The 19,011-nt window shown below is 38.0% G+C and overlaps 1 protein-coding gene across 3 annotated transcripts in view; it reads right to left on the bottom strand.

Annotated features, from left to right (window-relative positions):
- EXOC2 (exocyst complex component 2) overlaps window positions 1–19,011 on the bottom strand; it is a 163,452-nt gene that overhangs the window by 119,214 nt on the left and 25,227 nt on the right. For all 3 annotated transcript variants that reach the window (XM_001507743.6, XM_007669078.4, XM_029053831.2), the window contains exons 4-6: window positions 16,848–16,974; window positions 8,601–8,714; window positions 6,583–6,707 (exon numbers count right to left, since the gene is read on the bottom strand). In XM_001507743.6, coding sequence (XP_001507793.1) covers window positions 6,583–6,707; window positions 8,601–8,714; window positions 16,848–16,974 — 366 coding nt within the window. The remainder of the gene's footprint in view (window positions 1–6,582; window positions 6,708–8,600; window positions 8,715–16,847; window positions 16,975–19,011) is intronic.

Here is a 19,011-nt window from a genome sequence, read left to right as displayed (position 1 = left end):
TTTCCCACGCACTGTGCACACAGTGAGCATTTAATAAATACCACTGATTGACTGATTGAGGTTTAAAGGCTCAAGTGCATAGGTGATTCAGAAGAGTGGGTGAATAGGGGAAGGGGGGGCTTATTCAGGGTAGGGCTCTTGGAGAGGATAGGACTTTAGAAAGGTTTTTCAGATGGGAGAGTAGTGTTCTCTTGAATATGAATGGGGAGGGAGTTCCAGGCCAGAGGAGGATGTGGGCAGTGGCGAAAAAGACAAAATCGAGGTATAGTGAGTAGGTTGGTATTAGAGAAGCACATGAGTTGGGTTGTAGTAGGAGATCAGCAAGGTACAGTAGGAAGGGGAGACCATATATCATGGCTGATGAGAGTAACATTCAGGTTCTTCCAACCAAAGCTAATTTCCCCACAGAAAACTTTTCTGAGTTTTCAAGATTTGCTCACACATCCCTGGATGAGAGGTCAATGGCTGTTACCAGCAATGGACAGGGAAAGTAGATACCTAAGGTAATAAATGGGCCACTTTGTACTGAGTACTCAAAGCTGAAAAAAAGGAATGTATACAATGTGCATATTATGGGCATTCAAGGATCTCTCATTCCTCTATCCTTAGATTAGATAAGAGCAATTTTGCTGGAGCGCTTTCTTTAATTGTTTATTTGTTCCAATTGTTTTTAATTGTGCTCTGTTCAGTATTTCCCCAGGGTGTAAAGAGTGAACAGGCTAATTACACCCAAACAAGAAAGCACTAATCAGCACGAACAATTAGTCACCAACTGATAATTTAAAGCTGAATTAAGTAAAGCTTCATTCTTAGCCCTGGAGCGTTTATGTGCTTACCTTACATAGCCTACTGCTTAAGTACTAACTCATGTTCATATCCCCTTTTCCTTCTTCCTCTTATCTGTACCTAGCTCCCCTTCTAGAAGGTAAGATCTTTGAGGAAAGGAACTGTGTTTACTAACTCTACTGTAATCTCCCAAGGGTTTGATGGAATATTCTGCACACAATAGATGCTCAATAAGAACTACTAATGGGCTAATAAAAAATTTTAATTGACAAATACATGGATAGGCCAACAAATAATTAACTTTAGTAACACAGCCCCTATCTACTTTATCTTCTATGGGTTAAACCCAAAAGCAAAGAAGTCCTCTTTGCCTGTGAATAATGAGAATGAATTGGAACCCAACCTTTGTACCAACAAAGCAAGTTCCATCAAGAGATGCAGTTGAAATAATTCTTCACCTAAAAGGCAGAACCACTTAAACATCTCTGTCCTATCCAAATAAAGGCAAACCATGACTTTCAAACCTTCCTCAGAGTCAAAAGTCAGAGGGATAGAGACAAGGCAAAGATAAATATCAGTCATTAAGACTGTGCTTCTTATCAAGGTTGTGGGAAAGATTCCTAGTCCTCCAGAGGAAATAATCTAGGATAACCAAAAGAAAGTTAAAGAAATAAAAGGAATAAACTTCATTTTATAGTAATGTACAGTTGCATAATTCAATTTTCTGAAACAAAAGAAACCTCTTTCTTTTAGCATTGACTCAACCTAGAAGACAGTTATTTGCACTTCAAATTGTTTTTGTTACTTTACATGCAATTTTCTTTTTCCTTGTTTTTTTTAACCCAAGTGCATTATTTTCAACAATGGTATTTATACAGCTAAAAGGAGATAAGTGGAAATTGCCCAATTTCCTTAGCTGAAAAAAGTAAATTACACACATTTATTAATATGATGGTGTTCAATAAGAAACAAACTATAAGGATAGAGCATTTTAGAAATGCGAGTTTGCCTTTTGATGTGAATTTGAATGTTTTGTTTGGTTTTTTTTTAGTTTTCATGTAGAAAGGTGTCTCAAAACTCTGGTGAAGGTGCTGAAGATTTGTCAATGGTGATTACACAATATGAACAGCCATTCTGCCTGGAATGCTATTCATCATCAGTGTCATTTATTAAGTGCTTACTGTGTGATGAGCACTGCTCTAAATGTTTGGGAGAGTACAAGAGAAGCAGTATGGTCTAGTGGATAGAGAACTGTCCTGGGAGTCAGAAGAACTTGGAATCTAATCCTGGCTTCACCACTTGTCTGCTGTGTGACCCGAGCAAGTCACTTCACTTCTCTGTCCCTTAATTCCCTCACCTCTAAATTTAGGATTAAGACTGTGAGCCCTAGGTGGGACAGGAACTATATCCAACCCGATTATCTTGTATCTACACCACTGCTTAAAACAGTGCCTGGAACATAGTAAGTGCTTTACAAATACCATAACAATAATAATTACTGTTATTATTATTAAAATACAGCAGAGTTAGTAGACACATTCCCAGTCCAAAATGAGCGTACGGTCTAAAGAGAGACACTGATATACATATTCTATATATTAACGTTAGTATGGGCAGTAACAGATTCAGCTCACCCACAAATACATCACTGATCAGTAAGTCAAATAGAGATGAATCCGTTTCCCCGCTTAGCTTATTTTTCATGTGCATTTTGCTGATAAAGCAAGATTCATATCAAGCATCTATACTAAAATTATGTGACTGTTAAGCTGTCAGACAAGCATAAGGCTAAAGGGACATTATGATCTGATAAGGCCACTGTATTTTACAGGGAATTAAACCAATGTTCGACCCACTTGATCTTTTATTCTTTTATTTTTGTTATAAACACTTCCCAAATTGCATAATGCTCTTGCTATAGTGATCATCAGGTTTTCTGAAAGGTAAGTTGAAGTTAATTTAAGAGTTTGAATGTATTCACTTTTGGAAGGGAAACTATGTAAAATACCAAGTGGAGAAAAACTGATATGTATTTTTCCATTAAAAAATTAAGAGCAGTGAAGATTTTGTGAGAGAGATATCTCCCTTAAGCTTCCATCTTTTGCAACTGATGTACATTTCTCAATAGGCTCTAGAGCAGCTATTCTATACCTATGAACTCCCTAGTAACGGCAAATATTTTATTTGCATAAGGTGGTGGGAAATCAAGGAAATCAGAGGGAATGGTGGAAAGGGAAAGTGATGATAAAGGGAAAGGGATGTATGGAAGTAGAGGAGGGGAAGAAGGAAAGAAGGGGAAGACAGGCAGGAATCAAAGGAGGGAGAAAAGGGGAAAGAAGAGATGAAAGAGGGGTAGGAGGAGAGAAAAAAGAGGAGATGGATGAGGAGGAAGCTGAGGAGGAGATGGAGTGAGTAAGTAGAGAAAGAGGAGGAGGACGGGAGAGTAAGAAGGATGGGGAGAACAGCTTTTGAATCCTGGACCTCAACTCCCCTGAACCCCTCCTCCTTTCTTAAAAAGGGAAACTGATCATGTCCATTGGTTTACAATGTACTCACATTTCAACCAATCATTTTTCCTTTAGGTTTTCCCTAATATAAACCTGTCTCTAGAAGCTAAAGATTATGGAAAAAAGACCAGTCAAAATTCCAGGAGTGTCCCACTGAAACTGGGATTTCTGGTCTTCTTGATTTTGAAACAAAGAATGAGCAAAAGCAGTGGCCTGAATTACCCAAAACCTTGGATAGTTAGTGCCTAGATAATTAAAGGGGACAATACATTTAATGAATTAACTATTTATAAAAAGGTTGAGCACCTGGTGTGTCTGTGCAGCAATTTCTGGTCATACCAAATGAAGGACTAGAATAGATTATGATAATGAAAGAAATAAGAAATATACTAATAATTATAGCTTCTGCACTAATACTGCAGAGAAGCAATGCTATGATATTTAAAACTGATTTTTGGACTACTGAGATAGTATTTTCAAACTTGAAAATGGAATCATTTTCAATAGATCACATCCTAGTTAAGTAAAAATGCATTTAGCACATTTTTGATTTTTATCAATGGCACTGAGGGCTATGTCAAGAGTGCCATATTTTGCCAAAACAAATATTGTTGATGTTGATGGCTAAAAGTTTATCTTTGGAAAGTTGAATTAAAGGTCCAAGTGACCTCAAAAACCTCTTGGGGTATTTTTCTTTCACTAGCACTATTCAGTAATTTAAACTGCTAGCCATCTGTATATTTTATCTACCTTATCATCAAGGTCATTCTTTCTTTGACCAGCACTTTTCCTGTCTGTCAATTATACTTGCACAGACCCTCTTCCATTGTTGTCCTAATGTCTCTAAAGCCCTATCTCCGCTTCTTTTGATAATACATTTATTTTCAAATACAGCAGTGCCCAAGATGTCAGCAGTTTTGAGAAAAATACCAAGGTAGATAAAGTTGAAATTGCATATTCTCTTTCAGACAAAAATATATGTTCTTCAAAATGCAACGATATCATTAATAGACCTGTACGGTTACAAAGAATGACCCCAGCTCTCTCCATTGTAATCATTCTATCAGTAAAATGAATAGATGAAAATCCTTTTAAAGTACTGAGCCTTTACAAAGGCTTAAAGTCACTAAAGCATAAAACTAGTATATTAAATAACACACATTTAAATTGCAATTAACTTGCAATTTCTTGGCATATGGCAGAAAGAGAATAAATGGTATTTATTGAGAGCTTACTATGTGCAGAGCATTGTACTAAGTGCTTGGGAAAGTGCAATACAACAGAATTACCAGACACATTCCCAGCCCATAATGAGCTTCCAGTCTAGAGAAGAGAGAAAGCAAGAGATGCTCTTCAAATAACAAAGAAATTGAGTGGCAGGATAGGGTCAGAACTCACACTGTAAAAAATCGACTACCTTCTCCCAAGCCCTAGCCTTTGACCACTGCTTTTAAACATTTAAATTACCCTGCACCTGCATAAACATTTTCTTTTCCCCTTAAAGGTGGAGGGAAAAATTGAGTTTTCTAATGAGTTCATGGAAAGGTCTCTGAACAAAGTCACTAGACAGTTGTACACAATTTTCTTGGGAAAAAATCAAGTGCTGGGAAATTGCTTTCATCAAAAACAGAGGCTATTCCAATGTTAATAACAGTTTTTCTATTCTCACAGACTTATTAAAAAGGTGCCACTCAAAGGTCTTTGCCCAGTTTCACCATGGTTAGGTATTAAAATCAAGAGAATTCTGTATTGCTCTTGCTAATGTGAAAAGATGGTGGTAGTTTTAAAAAAAAGAAATGGCAAAATAATCAGCAAATTTATACACATTATTTCCACACCTATCTTTTAGCACAACACTCAGGACATTCCGTTTTCCTGGCCTGAAACTCCTTTCCACTTCATACCTGACAGACCATCATTCTCCCCACCTTTGAAGTTTTTTTTTAAAATCACATCTCCTCCAAGAGGCCTTCCCCTAGTAAGCCCTCATTTCCACTTCTCCCATTCCCTTTTTTATGGCCCTTGTACTTGAATTTGCATCCTTTATCCTTTATATAGAGCACTTTTGTACACATTCATAATTTATTTATATTAATACCTGCCTCCCCTGCTAGATGGTAAATGTTTGTAGGCAGGGAATGTGTCTATCAACTCTGTTATACTGTACTCTCCCAAGCATGAGTACAGTGCTCTGAACACAGTAAGTGCTCCATTAGAACAAATTGATTGATAGCATTTGCTACTTTGTCAACAATTTTAAAAATCGGATCATTTCTGGCCACCAAGAAAATCTACCTCTCTAATCCTTCTAAATAAAATCGAAGATGACAATACAAAGTTGGAATTTAATAACATTAAAACATTTGCTCTTATCCGAAATTTGTATTATCATCAATAGTATCTCCCTACTCTCTCGCTTAAGCCCTCTCTTCCCCTCTCCCTTCTGAATCATCTATGCACCTGGATCTGTGACCTTTGGGCATTTGATGTTTGCCCTACTCTCAGCCCCACAGCAACTTATGTACAATCTTTAAATGATATGTTATTAATTATTTTTAATAATGTTTGTCTCCCCCTCTAAACGGTAAACTCTTTGTGGGTAGGGAACGTGTCTGCCAATTCTGTACTATAGTCTTCCAAGTGCTTAGAACATTCATTATATGAATGTTCATATAATGAACATTTGAATACCATTGATTAAATGATTTACTGAGTGCTTACTATGTGCAGAACACTTTACTAAGCATTTGGGAGATTACAATATAACAGAGTTGGTAGACACAATCCCTGCCCACAAAAAACTTATAGTCTCCATATGAAGTGCTAACATTTCCTTCCTAGGTGGTTTTTAAAATCATAATTGATACCATTTGATTTTTCACAACAACCCAGGTCATGAGGGGCAGATATTTGAGACACATACATGAAAGATGAACAATATCCTCAGTGACACATATTTAAAGATCTAAACCTTAGAAGAGAGTTCAGTCTGATCTCTATCAATCCTCTGTGGCACTTAGAAGAACTCCACCAAAACAAATGCAGGCCATTTAGCACCATGCCGTAGATGTTAATCTTTCATTCATTCACTCATTCAATCGTATCTACTGAGTGCTTAGTGTGTGCAGAGCGCTGTACTAACCGTTTGGGAGAGTACAATACAACAAGAAACAGACACAGTCCCTGCCCACAGCGAGCTGACAGTCAAGGGGGGGGGAATCTTGGAAAGCAAAGCATCACACTGGAAACATCCAAGGTCTGAGAGAGACAACTGCAAGAATGAATTTACCTGACAGGGCATCTTGTGCCTCAAAAAAAGTGCTAAGGCCTCCTTTCACATATGCTAAGCTCCCCTCGTTTTTCTTGTTCGCCTGTTTCTTCAGATTGTTGACTGCCATTTTGAGCTGATCAAAGCTGAAATTAAGAAAACAAAATATTTGGCATTCATATAATGGACGAAAATGAAGTGATTCATAAAAAGGAAAATAATTACAGGCCATGTAATCTACTTTAAGAAACATCCAGGCTATTATAAGGAATTCTTCAGGTTTCAAGTCTCATGTATTCTCAAACCTAATGTAAATCAGAAGAATTTAATATGAGAGCTTAAATGCTGTCAGCTCTAAAAGGATAGGAATGCTTACCTTTAACAGCATTTTAAAAACTCTCGTAAGGAAATGATACCTTAAGGGACTGAGTTTCAGTAACGCAGCTTCATTACTCCTAATGTCTCACCAGTTTCTCTACTCACTCCTAGATGTCCCTGACACAGTTATTTTTAAACACACACATATACATATATAAAAGGAATAAATAAAAAACCACTTCAAACACAGAAATAGCATGGTCCAGTGGAAAAAGCACAAGCCTGGGAGTCAGCATTCTAATCCTGGCTCCACCACTTGTCTGCTGTGTGACCTTGGGCAAGTCACTTACCTTCTCTGTGCCTCGTTGCCTCATCTGTAAAGTGGGGATTAAGACTGTGAGCCTTACAAGGGACAGGGACTGTGACCAAACTGATTATCTTTTATCTGTCCTAATCCATAGTAGAGTGCCTGGCATATGTCTTGTCTTATGCTGTAGAGTCGTCTCCGACTCCTAGCGACACCATGGACACATATCTCCCAGAATGCCCCACCTCCATCTGCAATCATTCTGGTGGTGTATCCATAGAGTTGACACATAGTAAATCAAGTAAAAGAAAAACACAGAGCAAAAAGGTGTCCATGCCATATCCATCCCACACAGACCAGCTGAAAAAACAGACTATCTAGGGTAAAATTAGATAGTGGTCACCATATACCTCAAGGAGACATCATGTTATAAAATGCTTAGTACAGTGTTCTGCACATAGTAAGCACTCAGTAAATCATTTAATCAATGGTATTCAAATGTTCATTATATGAACATTCATATAATGAATGTTCTAAGCACTTGGAAGACTATAGTACAGAGTTGGCAGACACGTTCCCTACCCACAAAGAGTTTACCGTTTAGAGGGGGAGACAAACATTATTAAAAATAATTAATAACATATCATTTAAAGATTGTACAGAAGTTGCTGTGGGGATGAGAATAGGGCAAATATCAAATGCCCAAAGGTTTGGGCATTGCCCAAATGCCCAAACCCCACTTAAAAAACAAAAACAAAACTCTAAAACAGGCTATCCCTCCCCACCACTCACTCGGGAATCTCTGTGTTCCTCTCCCAGGTCTCTCTGAAAACGAATGCCATTTTCAAGTTGTGGTACTCGGCCACAAGAGCCAAGGTGGACGGAAACTAGGCTTTGAAAAGAAAAACACAGAGCAAAAAGGTGTCCATGCCATATCCGTCCCACACAAACCAGCTGAAAAAACAGACTATCTAGGGTAAAATTAGATAGTGGTCACCACATACCTCAAGGAGACATCATGTTATAAAACTCTTACTTTACTAATCAATATAAACATCCCTTATATTAGGGCACCCTCTGATATCATTTATTATTAATTTATGACATATGCTAAATGTATGTTATTGATAATAATTCAGATCTGGTCTTGACCCGCTATCCAAAAGGGATGAAGAAAAACTGGTGATAGATATACAAGGAAAGAACAGAATAAAACAGTGAAAACAATACAGAACAAACAGTAACAGTAGCAATCATAGTTGCAGTGCTTTACTGTTAATGGAAGCTTTTAAGGCTCAGCACTTCAGCAGGATATTTTACTAGATTTTGTGTGCTGGCTGTTAACTGTGCTGGCTCCTCCAACAATCACAATTTATCCTGGAAGGACAAGTATAAATGAAAATATCTTACAAACCTCGTTGTTGAGTGATTCTCTATTAGGTACCAAGCAGCTGAGAAATTCTCACTAGTAAAGTCAGCACTCATTCCATGGAATAGTGTTTCCAAGTCTTTCTGGGGAAACTTGCCTCTGAGGGGGGAAAATGAAGTTGAAATTTGTTATATTGCAGGAGGCTAATGCATCTCATACAACTACCTCCACAGTTAGTTAAAATGAGTATCGTGCATTATACACACACACACAGACACACGCATGCACACTAGAGAATTTATAATTTTGCTCCCCTTAGGCATTAATGTTCTCCCCAATCCCTAGGGTTTTTTGCTTTGCTTTTAAAAATGCCCTTGTTGTCAGTCATGACACTGCTCTTGGGGATCACTTTTGAACTGCCATGATCATAAGAGTAGTCCTGCCACTTTGGCTATTGTGTCAAAATGTGCTCTTCTGATCTGTAGGGCACAAATTGCAATCAGAAAAAAATATGTACAGGTAATCTGCATTATTAATATACACACTTCTAGGATTTTTTTCTTTCTTTCTTTGAAAAATTTCCACCCCAAAAATCAATTGTCATTCTAGGCTAGAACCGATATGGTCTACTGGGAAATTTGCTTCTGCATACATCAACTGCCTAGGAAAAGGAAGCAAAAAACCAGTTTGGTCAGGTGAGAACTATCAATAAAGGAATGCTTCCCCTCAGACTATGTATCTTCACAAACTTCTCCAACAAACTGGAGACCTTAATGCCAAAATAATGGCCAAATAATGTTAGACCACTTGAGGATATAATAGGTATATTTCTGTTTTCAAAGTAAAGAGAGTGGCACAAAATTTGATCTACATCACCTAGTAACAAACAGAAACCATCCCTGTCTGGAAGTGACAAATCACACGAATTCATTGGATTTTTAAAATCCTGAAAATATGAATCTGCTGTTTTGCAAATATGCAGAATCCAAACAGAGAGGAAAAATGGGACTACCCCATCTTGCAGGATGGTACTGGGGTATGGGATGGACATCAATTCTCTCAGGGATGGGAAGAGTGCAACTTTGCCGCCTCCTATTCCCTTTCACTAATCTCGGGTAGAGTCAAATTTTTTTTAATTAAAGTTCCACGAGTCAGGAACTTGCTTTTACTCCTGTATTGCCCTGCCCCATCTGGGGCAACCTTCAAGTTACCCCACAACACTTATGTACACATCTTTAAATTATCTATAATAAAGTGCTTATTTATTTATGTTAACGTCTGTCTGCCCCTATAGGCAGTTAGCTAGGCATGGGCAGGGAAAGTTTCTTCTAATTCTACTGTACAGAACTCTTCCATGTGTAGAGTACAGTTCTCTGCATATAGTAAGTGCTCAATAAATATCATCGATTAACTAAATTGAATTTCATTTTTTCACAGCATATTTTAGTTTGAATTCATATAGATTCTCATTACCTTTTTTCTGGGAGTGCCATTTTCTAGATTACATTTAAAACTGCAAGTGATTATTTTGTATCACGTCATTAACATGTGGAGTCAAGCAAAACTCCACAGAGTTTGAATTGAATGTGTACAGTTCTCTGCATACAGTAAGTGCCCAATAAATATAGATTGATTTAAGTTATACATTGAATTTCATTTTTCCACAGAAGTGGCAGTCAGATCATCATCATTGGGATGCATGTTATACTGCAATATCATCACAAATCTCTGAAACTTTTGAGTGAACACAACAATGCTCTCAACTATTTCATAAGCCACTGTTAAGTATGAGACTCAAGGTACTTAGAAAAGCATACGAGGAGCAGGAGGGCAGAAATAGCACGGCTTAGTGGAAAGACCACGGGCCTGGGAATCAGACAGTCATGGGTTCTAATCCCTGTTATGCCACTTGTCTGCTCTGTGACCCTGGGCAAGTCATTTCACTTCTCTGTGGCTCAGTTACCTCATCTGTAAAATGGAGACTAAGATTGTGAGCCCCATGTGGGCAGGGACTGTGTCCAACCTGATTACTTTGTATCTATCCCAGTGCTTAGAACAGTGCTTGCCACACAGTAAGCACTTAACAAACATCATAATTATTATTATTATTAGGAGGAGATTCCATTTTTTATACCAGCCAAGGAGAAACCTGAACAAGAAACAGAAACAAAACGATGTTGAAAAAATTCCAGTTGTCCATGGCAGCATTAGACAGTATAAGAGCAGGAAACGTCAGTAGCATTGGGTCAGGACTTACACAAGCAAGGGTGATTGTCTCAGGAGAAATCCCAGCCTCATCAAACAGTCCCGTTGACCTTTGGGCTGATTTGAGAGACCTGATCCCAGCAGGTGTCTGACCAGACATGCTGGCTGAGAATTAATCAATCCTAGGTAGGGTTAAGTCACTTTTTCTCTACTCCGCATCAAGGCATACTTGCCTTGAAGGATTAGCGTATCCAATGCGAAGTGTATGTGCACAAACCATTACTCCTGGCTCCACGGCGTGCAGTAACCTAATTGGATCACGGTGTAGAAAGAACATTCCCAAATTCTTTCTTTCCCAACTTCTTTCTAGCCAAAATGCTCACTGCAAACAAGAATTATAACCGAATTGAGTGAACTGAATTCCTATGCTTCGAAAGGGGCTGGCTTGAGAGTACGTCCAATGAGAGTAATTGCTTTTAGCGGTCCTGTCCCCAAATTCGACAGCAGAGCCAAAACGGGATTGAGCCCTAGGCGGGACAGACACAGAAACTGTGTCCAGCCAGATTCTTTTAGAACAGTGCTTGGCACATAGTAAGTACTTAATCAAGCAATAGTATTTATTGAGCCTTTACTGGATGTAGAGCACACTAACAGATACCATTATTATAATTAATATTTTTGCTATTATTGCCAACAAATTGGTCCCTAGAAGTAACAACTCTCAGGCTGCGTCCAGTTAGAAGTGATACAATCTGCCATGGAATTAAAATCTCTCTGTCCCCACAGTCTTTGCAGGCCAAGCCCAGAAGTGATAACACTGCATAACATCCTTCAATTTACTTAGGGCTCTGAGGTACATGACTTCTAACGCTCAGAGCAAAGTCACTGCTTGATGTTTAAAAGATACAATGCAAGATGACAACTCTCTTTCCCCCAAACATTTCTACAATTTGTTATACTGAGTTCAGAAGGAGTGGTTTCTAAGAAACCCAAAACTGTCACATTAAATTCAGGACGGCAGAGTGGGAAAAGCACGGGTCCGGGAGTCCGCGGATCTAGGTTGTAATTCTGGCTCTGCCATTTGCCTGCTCTGTGACCTTACATAAGTCACTTAATTTCTCCGTACCTCATCTGCAAAATGGCAATTCAATACCTGATCTCACTACCTCTCAGTCTGTGAGCACTGGGACTGTGTCCAACCTGATTAAACTCATAGATATGCTAAGGTTTGAAACAGTGGTTTACATGCAGTAAATGCCTAACAAATACCATTATAATTATGATCCCAGATTTGGATTATCCAGTTTTTAAGCAAAACACTATTATTAACTACAGAACTGCAACTTCTTTCTTTTGATAATAATAAAAAAAAGAATTATATATTCCATTAGGTGGCAGTGTAAGATCAGTGTGTTAAATCCTTCAAATTAAAGTGTTTTAGAAGCTGACTGTGGGAAGATTTAAGCATCTGTGCTGAGTGGGTGGATACAGAACCATTTGGAATGTACTTAACATGTCAGCATTCACTTTCATGTATGAGATTCATTTATAGTAATGAACCATGGAGTACGCAAAACAACAAATGATTTTGAGAGAAACTCAACCATGCTACATTCAGTGAGGTCTGAACGGAGTTGTGGTGCTTTCGATTTGTACTTGGGGAAATTCATTATTAAGATTTGGCAGAGGGAAAAGAAATGAAAGTAAACATTGGCTTGGGCCGCTCTTTGGTGCACATTACAACAGTTAATAGTCATTTGTTTTAGCCTTAAGTTTGGACTAACGTGATTTTTTTTTTTTTTGCTGCCTTAAGAAATCAATATTGCAAACCCTTCTTGTCAGGGCTGAATTAGAATTGGGCATTACATCATGATCTGCCAATCTGTTCTTCCAAATAGTCAGTGTTTTCTCTACATCACTATTTTATTATTTTTTATGTTACCACCTTTCCCTATTCTTTCAATGTAATTAACACATATTCCGCCTGGTGGATGGGTTGGATATCTGGCTAGAGTCTAACAGAACAACGCCACTTCTTGGAAACCAGATTCACCTCGCTCATAAAGCATGTAGAAAAATGAAGTGACCACATTTATTGCATGAATTATACAGCCATCCCCAAATGACAGCCTTACAAAGAAATTATAACAGGATAGTTTCATTACTGAATTCTCCCCCATTTAATATTAAAAAAAATACAGTTCCCTAAACATATTAAAGGAACCTCACAATAAATTTCCTTGATGTAAGCTTAATATGCATTCAGCTGTATTCCCGAGGAACTGAAGCTGTTTAAAAATTTCATCCAATCAGGACGAGGTGCCCTCTCTTCAAGTTTAAGATCTTTGTCGCCATTCGAATATGAGTCAGGTATAGAAATATACATTTGTGACAACCCAGCCAATAAATCAGAAATATAGACTTTTTACAAGTGAGTTCTAGTCCTTGTTCAAAGTAAAGTTAATTTTTTTCAGCAATTAGTAACACTTTTATAAGCATCGAGGCACCATGTGTACAAAAAACAGCAGTTAAAGGTTTAAGAATATGAAGGACTTAACAGGCAAAGGCGGCCAATAAATACCAGTTGTTAAACTTGTGGGTTGAAAGACGTCAGCATGCACGCTGGGTACACCAATAAAATATTTATTAAAGCCTGACTCATACCAAAAAGCAACAAGGAAAACTGAACTCTCCAACTCTCACTTTCTTTTTCATATTAAGATGGATTGGCCACAAAACTGCACGATTCCTCATTGTTCCATGTATTTTTTTTTGACTGTCAGCTGTAGAAAATTTCCATAAACATTCACATTGCAATTACTGGAAGCTGATTCATTTACCTTTCAAAGGCTTACCCACCACTTTAATCTGGTAATTCATCATAAGCACAGTTAATATTTTATTGCAAATACCCTCTTTACTTAAACCATAATTCACCAAACCTTTCCAATTAATATATTTCTCCAAGCAAAGACAGTAAAAAAAACCTTCCAAGGATAAAGAGTGGAAATTCAAAAATAGATCATCTCCATATTTTTAACTTGTTAAAAGCAACCACAGGTAGCATTTTTCCAAACAGCACTTCCAAATTTTGGAAAAGATTTCTGGAAGGGGATTTCACATCTGAATAGAGTCTATTAATCCTGCAGTCATCATTTTAAAATTGTTTGAGGTGAAATTAAAAGTCATTTTTTAAAAGCTGGAATATGGGTCATGTTATACTGCTTTCTTTTTTCTCTTTTTTCCCTTTTTAGGTCAAGGAATTAAATATTTTGGATGCCTAAAGTGATCTTCCTGGAGATAACATCAGAAAAATTCTGAGTCTTCTAAGATTAAGAGCATTGTATCAAGGAAGGACTTTTCTCCCTGTGGTTTTGAACTGCAATTGCTGTGTCCACTATCTTTCGTTTTTCGGTTTTGTGACTTTTTTTCTTCATTCGGCCATGTCATTTGTGTTCAGTTAAAAATATTCTCAAATTTTGCGAGTGATAAGACTTGTTACAGTTATAGTCCAAAAGAACTATTCTCCATCATTCCATTTTAATTTTCTGTAATAACTATTTGTTATATATACGATTCAGTGATCTGAAATCCACAAGTGCATTTAGACTTAAAATAATCTTCCCCAGAGAAAACCCATACAGGAAAGCAAAAACACAAGAGAACGAAGAGAGAGGGGGCAAAGGGGTGCGTGAAGAGACCATTTGCTCTTGAGAAGACGGGAAAGAAAAGAAAAATAGGCTGAATTACTGCCAACTCTGAAGAATCCCTGTGGGTGCCACTCTCAGAGAACACAACTGAAACAAAATTTGGAGGAATAGTTTAATTGTGCTTTATACGTAAATAGGCTTGGATGGAAAAATACAAAGAACGAAACTGGGAATTTTAATCTTTACCAAGTGCCTAGCCCACTGTTTCAGGAACTCTGTTCACCTGTTCTTTTTCATGAGAAACTGGGATGTATTCTAGTTGAAACATTTGGTAATGCAGAATTTAAAAGGTAAAAAACTCGCGAAACAGATTTCCACACAATGGACTGTAGAGACAGAGAAATTCCAGGAGCTAAAATGGACTGATTGCATATTGCAACCAGGCATGAATGTATTAACTGCTGAACCTGGACACCTAAGCAAAAATGTAGCTACTCTCCTAAGCGCTGAGTACAGTCCAGAGGAAGCACTCAATAACATCACTGAATATCAAAAGCTGGTTCTGCTACATCAGCTAGCCCTAGGATGGTTTCATTACAACAAAGTTCACCACAGAATGTGACCACACATTGCTCCCCCAATGCCACTTGATAGCAAATATGAACATTTTTGAAGTGTTTAAGTTATCGAATAAAAGTCATATTTTAGCAAAGAAGTTAAAATTTTAATTGCTTATAAATTATACCCCCAGAACTGTAGGCATGGAGTTTTATAATTTTGTGGGCTTGGCAGCCGAGTGGCCGTTGGTGAGAAAGAGAAGGCGTTACAGATTGCAATATCCTGTTTTTCATCCAAGACTAAAGCAGGCTGAATGTGTGCATACACAACATCAACGAATGGCTGATTCTATGCACAATAGTATATTTGTTTCATTAAAACAATACCATAATCTTTATTTTTGGAATGATAAAAAAACCTTTCTGGACCACAGAGAAGAGCCACTTCTATTGAATACTAGGAATTACTGATTGAACTTTGTTCTTCCTATTAAAAAGAAAATTTTAAATACAATGGTAATATTTTAGAATTTTTAAAAAACCTTGTTTACCAGGCTATTACAATTTTTATGGCCACTGCAAACTGCTTTAATTAGCTTTAAATAAGATCATTTAGTGCTCTTTATAGAGGGCAGCTAACCAATATCATTTATCACTTGTCCAGCTCTGGACTCCACCACAGGAGAATGAAGAAGATCAATGAAGGTCAGAAAACAAGTTCACCTCTGGCCAGAAGCCCATTTGTAACTGAGGAGTTTGAACAAGTTTCAGGCTTCCTCCAAGCAAGGAAAAACTGGTTTTGTCTTTCAACGACCCTTTGAGACTCCATAAAACTCGGCTCTGATCTGGACCCAGAGCCACAAGCAGTGTTTTTGGGGTTTTTTAATGGTATTTGTTAAATGCTTACTATGTGGCAGGCGCTGGGGTAGATATAGGATAATCGGGTTGGACACAGTCCCTGTCTCACATAGGACTCACAGTCGTAATCCCCATTTAACATATGAGATAACTGAGTCCCAGAAAAATTAAGTGACTTGCCCATGGTCACAGAGCACACAAGTTTTACAACAAAATCATCCCTCAAGATTGGGAAGCCAGTGGAGGCAGTGTGGCCTGGTGAAAAACCCAAAAGACTGGAAATCAGAAGACCCAGATTATAATCCAAGTTCCATTACCTGCCTGCCATGTGATTTGGGGTAAATCTTTTAATTTCTTTGTGCTTCAGTCTCCTCATTTATAAAATGGGGATTTTACTGCCATCCTCCCTCCTCTTTTAGACTGTGAGCCCCTTGTGGGAAAGGGAATGTGTCTGATCTGATTATATCTAGCATGCTTAACACATACCAAGTGCTCAACAAAACCTACAATTAAAATCATCAGTCCCAACACAGCCAGTATCTTGGGATGTGACTTTGAGGAAATCACAACCTCATTGACTCATTTTCCTCATCTGCAAAATGGGGATAAAATCAATTTTGAACCCTGTGTGGGGCAGGGACTCTGTCCAATCTGATCACCCTCTATCTGTGCCAGTGCTTAGTATATAGCATGCACTTTATTAAATGCCATAATTTTGGTTAGTTTGGTAACATTCACCAGAAAACCAATTCCAATTCACCACTGACAAAAGCACTCATCGAAGACCCCTTGATGACTAGGATGATGAAAATTTTAATTAATCAGGGCTTCAGTGTTCCAAAATCTGACCAGGTTTAATGGATAGGATTTGACATGTGGTTAGCAACAGACTCCTAACATGCCAGGAATGGTACCATCAGCAAATTGCATCTTCTTGGTCCCAATTTCTTACTCGTTCCGTCACTTCAACCTCACTGCAAGCAATTGATAAACAAAGAAAATTAAAGGCATTTGGTACTCACTTCTCAATTTCAATGCCAAGTGGGTTAGCTGGCCGTAGGGACAAGGGAGGAATCCCTTTATTCCTGTCGGTGCGCATGTCGTAATAGTTCATTTCATCCACCCAGACGGCTGACTGATCTAAGATACCTAGAGAGAATGGGACAGAGACCTTTAAAATTACAAAGATGGCCTGAACCATCTACTTCCTGCCACACTGATTTAATGCTTTAAAATTTAATGCAAAATGCAGGCTGAGGTAATATTTTGGAGGCTGACAGGAAAGCAACCTGGATACAATTATGACTAATCGCATAATTAAGGCAGCCAGGGAACTATCAAAGATGAAGCAAACAAAGTACATTCTCTATTCCACAGAGCATTTCATACATTTGGGGGATGATAAAAATTAAAATCTCTGAAAAGTTCTGTTAAGGCTGATGTACTTAACAGAGGAAGGCAAACTTTCACACAAGCTAGACTTCATACCAATCTCCAATGCATTACCAAAAGTAAACTCAATTCTGCCATACCAAAAGTTTTTATGACACATTTTAACTAGACTATTTCTTGAGAATGGGGGAACAGTCTTCTGACAATGTGAGCCTGTTTGAATACAGTATGATGCAAAGCTGGAAAATGGGATTGTGCGCAAGTGTGAGGTTAAACAGGTTGAGTACTACATCACAAGTTTTGCAATCCTGCAACCCCCAGTTAGAAGAGAACTGAGTTCATCAGATTAAAGAGGGGAACAGTCCATAGAATCAGCAGATAGCATAGCCAGTTCTCTTGGATCGCAGAGCATGCAGTCTTGCAAAGCCTTATATAAAGGAAAACCTACACTGCAGTATTCAAAGTATCCAGCGCTGTGTACATGAGCAAAGCACTTCCACTGACCCTGAATCGTTAAAATGTTCCCTAATTCCCTAACAGCACTGTAGCCAAACTGCATCAAGGAAACACACACACGCTATGGCAGAACTGAGTACATTCATCACAGTGATCATCCTGAAAGAATATTTTGGACATCTTTGTTCTTTTTGAAAAACTGCTGGAAAGACTTAAGCATGAGAGGTTAAGAACATGTTGGGAGCCTTAACTTAATGAAAAGCTTTTCGTTTTGGATTATTTTTCAGTGACCCACAAACCAGCCTTTTGGGTTGAAATTCAGGACTTACTCTTTGACATCAACGTGAGGCATTTTAATCTTGGTGTAGGTAGTTAGGAGCCATCTTTGATCTCAAATAAAGTGAAACTCTGATTGAAAATGGACTCAAAGTGTAAGAAGTATCTTTCACTTCTCCCATACGAATTTGGAAATCTTGTATGAATAGCCTTGCAAATTAACATGACCCTAGCTATTTCCTTGTTTGTGTATTATTAGCATAAATGCTGCCAACACAGCTGTGGTAGTCATGCCTTTTGATTAACTGTTTAAAGATACATTTAGATTCACAGGAAGCATTTCTCCTTTGCTGTGGTGAAATTCACTTTGGAGTCATATGATGAGAAAGTGAGTTTATAAGGAATTGCAGTTGAATGGGAGGATCTTGTTTTTCCCAAAAGAATTCTGGTACACATACTACTGAGGGGGCATTCAGAGGATTTTTTTTTTTTTTAAACAGTCATCCAACTCTGGCTCCTACCACACAGCTGTTTAGAGTCCCCAAGTTTTGTCGCAGAACAAGCATTCTGGTTTGAAACTGGAAGCCAGATGTTTTTGGAGCAAAACTAATAGGCACGTCATTTTAGCAAAATCCACATTTTGTATACTTCCTCCTGGTTTCCTAGGAGTTGGACTCCAGATTTGCAACTTGTGTCATGTTTTTAAAAATTCTCGGTTTTAGTGTTGAAGGATAAGGAGGATTTTCCAGTATTCAACACAGCGACTGAATCTCAGAGTTCCATAAACATAATTCCATAATATAAGGGCTACTACTCTGTCCCACATTATTTTGATCATCTCAAAATGATCACTTGCAAGGACATACCGATGCTTTGAATTACTCTGCAGCAAGTAGTTTCACATAGTAGTAATAGTATTAAGTGCTTACTGTATACAAAGCACTGTACTAAACACTGAGAAGGGTTACATGGGTGAGAATTAGACAGGATCTAATAAAAAATCCCATAGATAGCCCAGATTACAAATTTATTAGGGGTAAAAACACATTTGGGGATCCAACT

This window comes from Ornithorhynchus anatinus, chromosome X3 (assembly GCF_004115215.2).
Source record: "Ornithorhynchus anatinus isolate Pmale09 chromosome X3, mOrnAna1.pri.v4, whole genome shotgun sequence".
Taxonomy (NCBI): Eukaryota; Metazoa; Chordata; class Mammalia; order Monotremata; family Ornithorhynchidae; genus Ornithorhynchus; species Ornithorhynchus anatinus.
This window is presented reverse-complemented; position numbering and strand designations above follow the sequence as displayed.